This window comes from Ascaphus truei, chromosome 2, assembly GCF_040206685.1.
Source record: "Ascaphus truei isolate aAscTru1 chromosome 2, aAscTru1.hap1, whole genome shotgun sequence".
Taxonomy (NCBI): domain Eukaryota; kingdom Metazoa; phylum Chordata; class Amphibia; order Anura; family Ascaphidae; genus Ascaphus; species Ascaphus truei.
Window position 1 is genome coordinate 155,595,818 of NC_134484.1, and position 14,997 is coordinate 155,610,814.

Here is a 14,997-nt window from a genome sequence, read left to right on the forward strand (position 1 = left end):
ACATCACAATTACAATAAGATTCATTAAGCAAAAAAAAAGGCAATACACAAATAATCTAATCAAAGGTCAGCAGATACTCATAAAAAATATGTCCCAATATAAAGCTGTTGACGGAGATAAAGTGCTAGTACAGGACAAATATGATATACAGTATAGAGCCAAATGATGAGGCAATATCATGGTTTGCAAACCAAAAGAGGGAACAGTTGTTCTCTCTTAATATCTGAACAGGAGACCCTTAGATGCTAAATAGCATTAACTTGCAATACCCAATGCATACCTGACTGCTGTTCCCATCATATAAGCAGGAGACATATATGTGTCTAATAGACATTGAGATATAACAACTGCTGGCTAAATGCATCTACCAGAAAAAAGAACCTTATGTGAGCATAATTAAATACTTAAGGCGCAACACAGACGCCCAGTATTTAATTATGCACACATAAGGTTCTCTCAGTGTCTAATAGACACATATACAGTGCTTTGTCTCCTGCTTATATAATAAGTATTGCATAATGTTTCAGTGTCAATTCACTTATTATATGCATTAACTGTGTGTTATTCTGCTTTTTCTGAATAAGGGAGCATTATCCCTGGGTAGTTTTACATAAAACAAATTACAATTACAGATGCTCAAAGAGGTAGATTAATTAAACAAAAACAAAGTCATTAACCATTGTTGATTTTAGTGAAGCTGCTCCACTTAACAGTGTAGTGCTCGAATTATAATGATTATTCTGCATAAAATAAGTTTGATATATTGGACTCAACACAAGGGTATACGAACCTGAAAAGCATACTCTTTGGATTCTTCCAGACTTGCTGGCATTGGGATGACAAGTAGGTTTTGAAGAATAAATGCAGCCTAAAAACAAACAAAAAGACATCAACATTGCCACCTTGCTGTAACTGCTATTAAGTGCAATCAAGTATATCGCTGTACAACAGATTCAAGAGGTGCAACACTGATGTATTTTCTGAAAACAGCCTGTTAATTAAATTCTCAGAACATCTTACAAAAAAAGGATTATCCCTGAAACAGCCCCGTCAATAAAAGTAACATATCGCAGACATTAATTTTATAACCCACTGATAATTTGGTTGTAGTTATTTAAGAGTAATTGAAAGGGGGAAGATACATGATTATATTAAAGGATGTGAATGTTTCTGGTCTTTAGTTATCTGATACTATTGAAAAGAAAACAATATAAAATCAACATGCGCTGTAGCTGTCCCCTTGCCCTGTGCCAGGTAATCATACAAATTACTACGTGGCGTGTGGTGACATTATCTTCTCACTAATGAAAATTAAATAGTGCAAAAAGATTTTAAAATAAACTATTTTAAGACCGACTATGATCTCATAGAAATGTAAAAATCAGTTTGGAATGTCTGAATACTGCAGGTGTGCATAGTTCTTTTGTGGTAAATGATCTTAAATAGATTGATATAAATATTAGAATATTAGACATACACAGTCTTAGCAAGCTCAAACCCCAAACCCACTACATTGTGTGAGTGTGTGAGTGTGTGAGTGTGTGCGTGTGTGCACACAGGATCGAGAAAAAGTTTGTGAACCCCTTAGAATTTTCACAAATTTCAAACCTAAAATGTTATTAAAGCAAAATCTAATAACATATAAAGATAACCTGATCAAACAAATGACACAAAAACATGATACTTTTTCAACATTTATTTATCCACAAATGATTCAACATTCAATTACCATTGAATTGAGTTAAAATGGAGCTCTCATCAGAGTCTAGTGCAGCCTACAGGTCACAAGTTAGATATTTCTGCAACACCCCTTCCCTCCTCCTCAGGGATATGAGTGTTACAGGTGTTATGGTGCTACCTGTTAGGCTCACAAGAGGGGCGAGCCTCCGCGCTTGGGGAGTCTGGGGTGGCTGGTGCAGCGCCTCCACCCGTGAGGATCTCTGTGTTGGCGGGGAAACCCCTCACGGGAACCGGTATACCTCCAATAACCACAATCACAAAAAGTATGTACAACCTATTTACTATGGTCCCATAGTCTCAACAGTGTAGCATACACAGAATACAGTAAACGCCCCCCAAAGTATTGAGGGAGCCTTGGGCATCTGAAACTCAATGTCCGTCCGAACAGTCCCACCCAGAAATATATGTGAGGGTAGCGCTACCCTCCCGGTGGGGTGTTGGTGCACGTGGTGGTACCTTCTTGGCTTACTCAGGTAAACCAGGGGATTTGTAGACAGATTGCAAATGTGGTTCCACGATGCAGGGCCTCCAACACAATCCCCTTCTCGCCTTACTGCGGTACTGCGGAACCGATTCCACCAGGCCGCTGTGGTTCCGTCGGATCCGCCGAGTCATCCATATACTAAAAGGGCAAGTCCCTTATTATGGGCCGGCCCTACAATACATCCGCTACCGTGTAGGGGATACTACCTGGGGCCTACGGGGAACGGGTCTGGCTAGTCCGGGGGGGCATGACTAGCTCCCCGAACACTACCTCTCCCATCGCCGGCTCCGTCAGGGCTGAGCACGCTGCCTCCAGTCCGCTGAGGAAATCCTGAACTACAGGACCTCCTCTTCCTGCAAGATGGCTGCTGCCTTACACACAGTTCCTATATATGTAGCTGCACAAACCACAACATGGCTGCTGCCTTACACACAGTACCTATATATATGGCTGCACAAACCACAACATAGCCGACAGCTCACTAAACCCTCCCATGCGACGGGACCACTGTCAGAGAGTAGGCAAGGGAGGGTACCTTGTTACATTTGTTTTTTGCATTTTTGCAAGAGTTGGACATGGGGCAAGATACTAACATTATATGCCTTAAATCAGGCCTGCACAACATGTGGCCAGTCCGGACTCACTGTGCAGCCCGCAACGGCTTTGGTCCACTCTCCCCTTCCCCTCCCTCCCCCCCAGAGCCCGCTCTCCCCTGAGTAAGAGGAGGACGGGAGGGTGAGAGGAGGGTAGGAGGATGGCAGGGTAGGAGCGCGTTCTAGCAGTGTGACCCGGAACTTCCGGTGTCTGCTGCTAGAGCGCGCTTCTAACCTCGTGCGCTCCTGCTCTGCTCTGACTACCGGCTAATTTAATACCTCCTGGGGTCTGCCGTCGCGACTGCAGCATATCAGCATCTCAAGGGGGCTGAGGGAGAAATGATGAAGATGATGGGGGGGAGGGGTATGAGGGGGCTGAAGGAGATGTGATGGTAATGAGGGGAGCTGAAGGAGATGATGATGACGATGACGATGATGATGATGATTTTTCCTGTGCGACCCAAATTTGTTTTCCTTAGAGCAGTTCATTCCGTCTCACTTTACAAGTTGTGCAAGCCTGCTTTAAATTAACATAGGCTTCTGGGGATCTTGTTGCTTTAATAGTAATATTTTTGTATCATGTTATCTTAAAAATACTGCTAGCGATCAAACAATAAGCATTTAACCAGTGAATAGAGTTTAACAAGATGCAAAGAGAGATTTTCAATAAAGTATCGTCATTAGAATAAGGTATTTCAAGAAAATTATATAACTCACCTCTCTGCGCACCATGCTACATTCATACTGGTCAAGCAGGATACTCAGCACTGTGCCCCATAATCCTCCAGAGATGTTCTGGCAGCTGTTGGCCAGAACCAGGCAACCTTCTGGAAGGGTTGTCAAAGCTGACCCAATGCCTAGGCTGGTAAACCTTACCTAGCACAAATAACCAGGAAAAAGAAATTCAGTTTCGTTCATACGAAATATTTTTGGAAGAGTCGGAATGCTTTTCAAGTTGCATAGGACCACAATTAACCAATGGTGGTAACATCTTAGGCATAGGATATATTGCAGGCGGGTGCGACGGAGCGCATGGATACACGGACTTTGATTTTCGCGCAATGGGGAGGCACGGCCATGATGTCACCAGGCTGGTTCATCCTGATTGGGCGAACTGCCCATGTGACGCGGACGTCGCGCGAAAAATCAAAATCTTTTGTTGGCTCCAAACACTGCCGCGCTGTCGCGTGCGTGCACTATGGCCAGCCGCATTGAAATGCTGCGTGTTGTTTGCGCCCCACGCACCATGGCCTTTAGGAGTTCAATTAGGGTGTCTGAATCCTTAATAAAAACAAATGCATAGACAAATTAAACCAAGTGTTTCCAAACAAACTGTAAAATAAATATTTTCAAACATGTCCTTCCTTTAACAATGTCAGTGTGTGTTAATCCAAACCTTACAACAGCACACTGTCTCCACCTCGTCTCCTAATTAATCCTCTAGTGGGAAACACATGATTGACAAACTCAGGTATTTGCATCCCTACTAAAAGGGGACAAATAACATGTTAAGTATTCAAAAAGTCAAGAAGCAAAATGTTTGATTTAAGATTATAAATCAACTTGTTTCATAAAAGCCATTTACATTAAGTTGTTTACGAAATGTTTTTGCACCTTTAAATCCACTGTTCTATAAAATACAGAGAAAGATCTTGACAAAGCAGATGTGCGCTGTGGTTGCTTTTTCTGAGAAAGGTCAGAAACAAGTCAATGACATTTAATCACTAAGTAAATTAAATACGCACTCTACAATCTGTCTGCCTTGTTCTCCCTCTCGGCTCCCTTGAGTAAAACAGAGTAGGAGAAGTAACATCATGAACCTCAAAAATCTATCACATCATTTATTTAAAAAACAGAGCAACACCATTACTTGTAACAAGGTGAATTTAATGTGTTTAAAGAATGATACAATAGGTTGATCCTCTCAAGTTAAGAAGGATTTTTTTCCTTGAAATTCAGTGGTGTTGAACTTCTTCAGAGAGTGATATCCAATACTCCTTACACAGTGTACTAACCAAAACATTATGCTAATCAGTTTTCAGTTATATGGATAACTTAGAAGCTCATCTATGTATATCAATTGTATAAGTACCTTCTTAAAGTCAGTTAAGAGATGTTGCTTTCTCCCACTACACTCAATTTAATATGCTGCAGTGGTTAAATAAACGCCAACGTCTCTTGAATTAAAGTGAACTCTTCATTAACTAGGCATGTTGAACAGGGTAGAGTAAAAGAAGGACACAATACTTTCAATGATTTTTTTCTATTCATTTTTTTTGTTGTTGAAGGGTTGCAACCAATGGACCATGATCTATAGCTCCTGTAAGAGCAAAATGTACGGTTTTGTTCACATAAAGCTCAGCTTACCACTGTTCTGTTGCTATAATGCCACCTGAACGGAAAACCTGACATGTTGGTGGCCCTTGAGGACTGTTGGCCACCCCTGAGCTACTGTATAGAGATCCATAAAGGTCTTAACCTAATGCAATGTCTCTATTATTTCTTAGTGATATATGAAAAAGATCATGTCCTGTGTACCATCAATGTATGTATCTGGAAAGTACTTTTTACGAAGTATGTTCTCTTGGCGTCCATCTGATAATGTATGTGTACTAACCTCAGGATCTCTATCCACCCAGAGAGGAATCAACCATTCCAAACCCAGCCGAGGTAGAACCTGCTCTTCACTGCCGTGATTGTAAGGTAGAGACCAGAGAGGCACCCAATCCTGCAGAAAAAATGAACACTCGTCACGACCCACTCATAATCCAAACTAATAATCATCATCAGTTTGTATAATTATAAGCACATACTTAAAGCAGTTCCCACTTTTCATTAAAACGTATAGGAAGCAGGGGGTCTCTAGAGATGAACCGTATTAAAAATAAGTAGCAGAGAGGGTGCAACTGGTACTTCATGGAGGTTTAAATTCCCTGCGTCAGGTGGGGAAAAAGGAAGCAGTGATGGATGACGTTGCGGCTTCTTATTGGCCTACGTTATGCTGGAGATTTAAACCTCCATTTTGTTTCTCCTAAAGAAGACTGCACGGGCGGCCCCTTCCCCAGTAAGTATGTCGGGAAGCAGGGGGTTATTGGAAGTCTATGCAGTTTAGCGCCAGAAAAAAAATAATACTAATAATAACAGTAGGGTGAATGGCTCCTTTAATACATAGAACGATTATACAATAGTACATTATAAATATTAGATGAGAACGTCTTGGAATTTTGTTACAACGGTATGCAAAAAAATCAAAACTTCTATATTTTATTATAGTGGAGAAAGTACTAACGCCTAAAACTAGAATGTACAGTACAACTTTTAAAACGAGTTGAAAACATACAAATGTAACTACATACTGTACTGTATTTTGGCAAGTATGTGAAGATTATTGGTTATTGACACTGAAATTACTATTTTTACATGTCCTCAAATTAATGTACAGTCAGCAAAAGTTCTCCCTTTAACATGTCAAATATTTATATGGCCAAAACATTTGGACCATATTTATCAAATCTTATTGTAGCCTATGGGATATTGTGCTTTGATAAATATGGTGAACTATGTTTTTGCTCCAGATTTGCAACTGGGAGACTTTCGCACATAACCCCCAATGGTTGCTACCTCCCCTTACAGAATCCCCTTTTGGTCTCATTCTCTGTTTTTATTAGGCCCTTAATCATAAATTCATATTTTAGAAATACAGTACATTCTGAAATCTCAAGCTACACCAGAAGGGGCCACGTGCATTTGTTGCTGTTCTGAAACCGCGCCAGTACCACTGCATTTAAATGTCCACTACTGTTTAGGACTGCATTTTTTCTTTAAAGTCTTTGGGTGCTACACGCAACTTTTCTACTAAATTCCATGCACCTTCCAGACTGTGTGTCTGTGTGTCTGTGTGTCTGTGTGTACACACACACACACACACATATATATAGGTATCAGTACCGTGTTAGCCGAGCTTCAATAATCAAAAAATAAATAGATGATACCGTTCTGTGGCTAACTAAATGCTTTTATTTGTGCGAGCTTTCGAGATACAGTACACTGATCTCTTCTTCCGGCGATGTTACAATGAATTCATTGTAACATCGCCGGAAGAAGAGATCAGTGTATCTCGAAAGCTCGCACAAATAAAAGCATTTCGTTAGCCACAGAACGGTATCATTTATTTATTTTTTGATTTGTGTATAATATATATATATATATATATATATATATATATAATGGAAATAGTACTGTATGCTCATTTGCATGTCTTAGACAGGTCTGCAAACCTGCCTTTCTCCATTATCACCCAGCACACAGTGCTTCCACTGCAGCAAGGGATTCTGGGAAATGATATATATATATATATATATATATATATATATATAGAGAGAGAGAGAGAGAGAGAGAGAGAGAGAGAGAGAGAGAGAGAGAGAGAGAGAGAGAGAGAGAGAGAGAGAGAGAGAGAGAGAGAGAGAGAGAGAGAGAGAGAGAGAGAGAGAGAGAGAGAGAGAGAGAGAGAGAGAGAGATATATATATATGTATATATATATATCAATATATATATATATACATACATACATATAAATACACAAAATATTTCTATGCAACTAGCTAGATAATATTTAATTACTGCAAAAACACAAAAATGAAGGAAAAACAGGAAATCCGGAGAATGTAAAAAAAAAAAAATTTTTAAAAAGCAAAGTATGCCATAAGGAGGAATTAATTGGTATATTGCTTCAGCGCCTCAAAGGAGATACAGTTTCAAACAACCATCTGTGCCATAATGAGATAGGTAGAAGTGAGATTTTAGATGACGAAAATATTTTAAGAAAACAATTAATTGCACCTTCATTCCCAAAAAACAAAAAAAAAGGAGTAACATGTTAAACTGTAGCCTACAGTTATACAAAAAAAATATATTAATTCCTTAAAACAAAGACAAAATACAACCTCGCATTAAGAGAGACTACATTCTTTGGTGTCTCTGGCAGACAAAGGTGCTTCTTTCCACATTCCTATTCACAAAGGGCACTATTTCCATCTCTCACCTTGTTCTTGGCTTGAGCTGTCATCTCATGGGACAAGTGAAGCAAGCACAATGCAGTGCTCTTTGTGACACCTTTCCCCATATAGGAAAGAGCATTTCCTCCCCACTCCACATAAAAAGATGAGATGACCTGATAAAAGAGGAAAACAATTTCATGCTAGCTTGACTTTTACGAATGTTCAGAGAAGAAAAAACCAGCACAGTATCTTTTATTTCAATGAAGCCTGGATTTTTAATATACTCCAGTCAATGCAGCAGTCCATGATAATGTCAATGGGTATACGAATTAAATGGTTCCCCGATATTTATTATTTTAATAATTTGCAAAGAAGGTTTTACATTAACAAAAAGGGTCCTTATTGATTCTAGGATATTTGGGACATTTTCATTAGTGAGAGATAGCCAATTTTGCTCGTTAACAGACATTCACCTGAATGATCTTTGATGATTACTAGTACCTATTGCGCTTTTACGTAAGGAAAATATGCTACGTACCTCCAATGCCAGTACAAACGAATGGGATGAAGTTCAGCCCAGTTGAAGGTAGGACAAAAACTGTTAACAAATCAGGCCCCATCAGCCCCTACAGAGCTCTCTGCACTTCTCATGACAACAGTTATTTTTGTCCTAACACTAAAAGGGTAGGTTCTCTCCTCATAGGTTTTGTTGTTTTTTTTGGTACATGTTGGTACCAGGAAGTCTCAAGCTTCCTTATTCCCTTGCAAAGGAAAATATTTGCCTGCAGTACCCAAATGTCATGAGATGCTGTTAAGCCCACACCACAACAGGTGTGGGCTTACCAGTGGTCCTATGCTAAAATAACTCATCCTGCATTGTGGTACTCGGGTGGCAACTATGCCCTCCTGCTTGACTGAAAAGCATATCGCTGCAGTCGGTGGTCATTTCATGCTACTAGAGTACGGAGTATATGGGCCACGGATATGAAAACAGGCCGTGCTGGTGCTGCCTATGATTCCTTAGGCATGATATGCTTTCTATGATAAAAACACAATGCACACAGAGCGCACCACGGATTAGATGTAAAATAATATAATACAATAAATATAGTCCAATAGACCACAAAACAGTGGCAAACAAACAATTATAAGCCCTCTAAAAAGCGCTAATCTACACAATGTGAATGAATAGTGATTACAAGTTAAGGTGAATAGCCCTAAAGTGATCAACAAATATATGTGAAAAACAAACAAATAAATGAAAATAGTGAAAAAAAGCAGCCTATGGGACAAAAAATCAACAGGTTATTCCAAACCTGTACAAGCCAAAATACATACAAATAAATTGTCCCAGGCGCTGTGAATAAAGTCCAATGAACCCCAATACCGTGAACCAATTGGGCAGTCTTTGGTAAGGCTTCCTATGCCAGATAGATGATCTTGATAGTTTGGTGGACAGGCAGGGGTGTTGTCTGATCTGGTGTTATGATGCTTCTGTAATCATAGAAAGTGATTCAGAAAGTCCCCTGAGGAAGTGACAACACGTCACGAAACGCGTATGGAGGAGGAGCCTAGTGAATTGAGCTGCCCGGGCACCCGTAGTTCCTAGTGTGAGGAGAGTCCCGGTCTGATCCACCGCTGACGTCACTCGAGATCCGGAATCGAGTACAGCGCGTGGTGACCGTTCCCTGAGCAACACTGGAAACTGCACAAGCTGCGGACGGCATTTTGAGCGGAGCTCACCATTCTTTTAGATTGTAAGTGTGATTTTATTGTGTTTGTGTGTGTTAATAAATACCCTGAACGTTATCACACTAGTCTATTTCTACAATCTTTCCCCGTCTCCAACCCCCCCCCTTCCCCCACATGTGAACATCTGTGGGAGTGCTGGTACCATCAACGCCGAATAAGGGGATCCCTGCAGACCAGACCACGTGGATCCGTGAGACGCTGTGAGGGATGGAGACGTGAGGCACAGATTCTCTCAACTGTACATGAGAGCCCTCATCCTGTAAGTAGGATTTCAGGGTTCTAGGCAAGGGGGGTGATTGAAAAAGCCATACCACGCCATGTGCGTGTCCTGCTGTCTTTTTTCTCTATGATTACAGAAGCATCATAACACCAGATCAGACCACAAAACAGTGTGTGAACATGAAAAAGTCCAGACAGCGTGGACGCACCGCAGATCTCTTCTCTTCCTGGAAGTGCTAGTGGAGAAGAGCTGTGGTGCGTCCAAGCTGTCCGAACTTTTTCGTGTTCACACACGCCATCCGCTACCACTTGTGGTTAGTATCCATTCCCCTCATTGTGTTTCATTACCAGGGTGCATGTAGAACTCTCACTGTTTTTATTTATATTCTTTGGTACTTGTGTGCCCTGTGGCTTTGTTCTCACTTTAGAACTCATTTTGAGGTTTTCCCCAGTTATGTGGGACTGTGTTTATTTTATTTTAATTCATGTCGTTCATTTATCGTCATCATTGTATTGTGTATATTATTTGGTGACACTGTTTTGTGGTCTATTGGACTATATTTATTGTATTAAATATTATTTTACATCTAATCCATGGTGCGCTCTGTGTGCATTGTGTTTTTGTCGTTTTGGGAATTCCCAAGAAATAGGGGCGTTTTGAGGAGTGGTTCCTCACGTGTAGCTGCAAACGGATTATCTCAACTGAATTGATTGACAGCACGAGCGCAGAAACCTTAACTACTTGCTTTCTATGATCTATTTATACCAGTGTTTTTCAACCAGGGTTCCTAGGAACCCTTGGGTTCCCTGGGCATCCCTAAAGGGTTCTCTCTAATTTTCAGGTCATTTTAAAATTGTACCAAATACAGAAGAATTGACTATGCATCTGATCTCAGATGCACTATTAGAGACGGTTGGGGTTCCTCAGAATTTCACATGGGGTTCCTTAAAAAAAAAAGTTGGAAACCACTGATCTATATAATCTATATGATCTGTCAGATCCTCTGTAAGAGTCCTCATGTTACTAAATAGAGGGTTTGTATGATTCCTATATGCTTGTATGTGTTCTTCATTAGCAGGTAAGTGCCCGATTTAGTTTCCTTTTGGCTGCAGGTAGAAAAAGTCGTTATTTTTCTGATCTTTGGTGTGTCTGCCTCCTGTTGAATTAGACTGCTTTTTCAGGCTTTTTGTCAATTATCTGATGCCAATGGCGAGTGTGCACTCAGTTTTCCCATCAGGGGTATGAACACTCTCCCACCTTTTTGCCTGTGAACTCTGCCACCTTCTCTGCGAAGAGCCTGTGTGCTCTTCCCCTTTCTTTGCGGGGCTTTAGTTTGTACTGGCATAGGAGGAACAAAGGGTGTAAAGTGGCTTGTATAAAGTTCCCTCCATGGAGAAATGTTTTGTTGTTTGTCTGTTTTTATGCTGTATTCTCTTTTTCTTTATATTGCTTGGCTAGATGGACACCGGCTGTGAGGAGAAGATCAAGATGTCTTGTAGGGGCTAATGGAGCCTGATTTGTTAAAAGTTTTTGTCCTACCTTCAACTGAGCAGGGCATAATCCCCATTTGTTTGTACTGGCATGGAGGGACTAGAAGAAATTGAATTATCGTAAAATCGGTAAGAATAATTCCACTTTTTATGATCTGAATCTGCTATCAGAATTGTAATTAATTTTACTTATCACCGAGTTCTCCAATACAGTGACTAATAATACCCATATTAATAAAGCAGTGAATAAATTGTACTTTTATAATAAAAGAAGTTATAAAGGGAACGTAGATTTTCAAATATAAGTATTCTTGTAATATCAACTAAAGTAACTATGATTAACAATTGTTAGTTGTAATAGATTTTAATGTACCAACATAATTTTTCACTTTATAGAATTAAGTATTGTAACTTTCCTAAATTATGCCCTCTCGCAATTGCAGGGGAAATTCAGCTTATGATACGAGGTAAATGATTATTATTACTGTAGGACCTGCCTTTTGGAGATTCCTTGTTGAAGTGGTAATAACCATCAGAAGAGTTTAGACTAGAGGGCATCAAAACGTGGCAATGGCAAGCTACTATAAATCCAGAAATTCTGCAAGAATGGTATAAACAATGATTATCTGGCTCTCATATTACTGATGGCATTAATACGGTGCATCGTGGCAGGGGGTTAAAAAAAATAGTGCATGGTTATACTTAGAAAAGAGAGCAAATAACATACACTCAGTGCTAAACCAACTACAGTTAGTGATGATATCATCCTGTGACAAATAATGCAGAATGTTCAAAAATGAACATCAAATTAGAAAGTCCTTAAAGAGTCAGACGTAAAAAGGCTCTTATAAGGAACCGCAACCTGGGGAACAGATAGGTTCTTCTCAAAAACACCCATATCAGATTCTTAACGAAAAAATGGTTCTTCCTGTCGCATGATAATTGAAGAAGGATATAAACGGATGTTTCCTTTGGTGCAGACATTTTCCTTTCGTTCTACGAATAGTATACTGTGCCCAGATTATCCTCTCAGGAATACTGCCGTACTACAGGATAAATAAGAGAAGCCAAAGGAACATAGCGCAGTATGTATATTCTCCAACAGGTACTCCTCACTCACACAAGTGCGTACTTACACTTTGTCTATCTTTCATTGAAGCATGTAGAAATAAAAGGATCTCTGTAAAGTAGACTTGTCTCCCCTCCTACTTATATGGCAAGAGCTAAACATGTATACAATGTAACAAGAGAATGGACTCCACACTGTGTCTCTAATCATTTAAAAATAAAACAAGGACAAGACCCAAAAAGGACTTATCTGTAAGGAAATAGATTGCCCCAAACCCAATTGAAGCGGGAGGAACAGAATCAACCAGATCTCCGAGAGAGAAAGCTACTGAATGTATCACTTAAAAACATTAGCTCCTGATGGTTTAAATATAGAGTTTGATCTGGGTTCCTTTTTGCAGTGATTAACAGTATTTATAGATTGGTCTTGAGCCACTGGATCGATTGAGGATGAAAGCCAAGCTTCTTTCTAATTAGAAATTCTGCCATTATTCTGTTGCTAATAATAATAGTTATGGCATTAACTAGGCACAATAATTGTGCCAAGATCATCTAGAACTCAATTCGAAATCTGTGATATTGGGTTATAGCCTCATTTTTTCATCTAATTTCTAATCAATTGTGAATTTTAAACTTTTATATAATTTGGGGTAATACTGTGTGTAATGTACGGTATTAATTTTGTATCATATGATGCCTCCATGCTGGAGTTACAAACTTTAATTTCATTGATAAGTAGGTCGTCTTGGTAAACAAGGTGAACAAACTACAGCAGGGTATTTATATTATATTGCCTGGCAAATGGAGAAGCTAGTACCCGAGGAAGTGAGGAAAAGATTGCTACTGACGGCAATTCTTTTAAAAGGCACCAAAGACTGGGAAATCCGAGTGTGTGATTCCTTGTTGAGCGTGCATATTAAATTCAGAACGTTTTTACACTCTATGTACACTCCTATTTATGGAGAATTCGTGAGCCATACCATTAGGAGTGCAAGCGATATAAGCAAGAGAGGTGAGTCGGGTTGGCTTCAAAGAGATCCTTTTATGTCTATATTCTTCAATGAAAGATAGACAAAGTGTAAGTACACACTTGTGTGAGTGAGGAGTACCTGTTGGAGAATAGACATACTGCGCTATGTTCCTTTGTCTTCTCTTATTTATCCTGTAGTATTGCAGTATTCCTGAGAGGATAATCTAGGTACAGTACACTATTTGTAGAACGAAAGGAAAAAAGTCGGATTCAGCAACAAAGGAAACATCCGTTTATATCCTTTAATAATCCTGCGTCGGAGAGAACAATTTTTTCATTATGGTTACACCTAGAATTGATACCTTTAAAAAAAAATGAAGGATGCAAGTTATGGGGAGTTATAGAACATCCTGATATACCTCAAGAAGGCTGGTCAAGAATGTCACACAGACTGTGAATGGTTCCGTTGTAGGAGAGTATGAACTCCAGCCTGGCAGTGATGTAACATGGACCATTCCCCTTAGAGTTCTTTCCAAAGACGGCAACCCGTAGAAATGGGGTGCATCTGTCACTTTTAAACACTGAAGCAAATGCAGGAACAGCTGTGTTCTGAATGATCCAGCAAGCACCAAGCACTTTCTATGTATTAAAGAAAAAAGAAAAAAAAAGTTAGTTGTATTCATTAAATTGGTTAATTCGATAATTAACCATTAGAAATCAAGACTTTTCCCATTAGCAGATTATAGCTGCACAAATCTACAATAGGCTGTGGCTATTGTCAGAGGAACTTTTAGAATTGAATAAGCATTGACAACGAACACAGAATATTATTTAGTATTTGCTAGTCATCCTGAAGTCTGACTCTAAAGTGCCAGCAATGCAGTTTGTATTTTTGTGGATCAGTGTCCTCACCAATGTTACAGAAACAAAAATACATGTCACATTTAGAGCAGTGGTAGGCAACATGATATACTGAAGAGTCAAATGTGTGGCCCTTGAACCCTCAAAAGGACCGCATAGTATATATCTTTAGTGCACAGGCTAGAGAGGTTGCCTACGGTTAGCTGGTTAATGCCGATGCACTGGGGAATATCATCCTGTTCCTTTTCTTATAAAAGCAACTAGTGATTACCATAGTAGAGGAGTACAGTATTTGTCAGTGCACGGTCATTAAACAGCTAAGAGAGTGAGAGGAAGCCACGATCAATGCCAGCAACATCCCCGCTCCCTCTACACTGGGGAGAGAGGGAGAGCAGGCTGCCGAGACAGCAATAGGTGGGGGCCGCAGGTGAAGCAACCGAGGGTCGCATGGGGCCCCCGTGCCACCTGTTCCCTAATGAATTAGTCGGTGTGTCAAAGGTCACATGCATCAGGTTCATAAACAAGTCTCTCTCTTTGGCTGAATAGAGCTATATGGTCACCTAAAAACCACACCACAGCAAATGACTTTTAAAGTTGGGTATTTTTGTGTTAATTGTTTTGTTATAACTTTTTGTTATTTTTTTTAAAAATTAAATACAGCATGAGAAGGCTTTTCAGTAGGTATTGGAGGAGGTAGTGGAAGGTGAGACATTATCTGCTGCCTATTCAATTTGTCTATAAACTATACATTTTTGCTTTGAAGCAGAGATCAAAATGAATATATTTTATAAACAGAACCAGAAGTTCCCGCGAAGCAGGA

The 14,997-nt window shown here is 39.8% G+C and overlaps 1 protein-coding gene across 5 annotated transcripts in view; it reads right to left on the minus strand.

Annotated features, from left to right (window-relative positions):
* Nucleotides 1–14,997, minus strand: part of RTTN (rotatin) — a 182,900-nt gene that overhangs the window by 88,349 nt on the left and 79,554 nt on the right. For all 5 annotated transcript variants that reach the window (XM_075585443.1, XM_075585445.1, XM_075585442.1 and 2 more), the window contains 5 exons: nt 13,736–13,955; nt 7,861–7,989; nt 5,436–5,546; nt 3,536–3,694; nt 792–869 (listed from right to left, as the gene is read on the minus strand). In XM_075585443.1, coding sequence (XP_075441558.1) covers nt 792–869; nt 3,536–3,694; nt 5,436–5,546; nt 7,861–7,989; nt 13,736–13,955 — 697 coding nt within the window. The remainder of the gene's footprint in view (nt 1–791; nt 870–3,535; nt 3,695–5,435; nt 5,547–7,860; nt 7,990–13,735; nt 13,956–14,997) is intronic.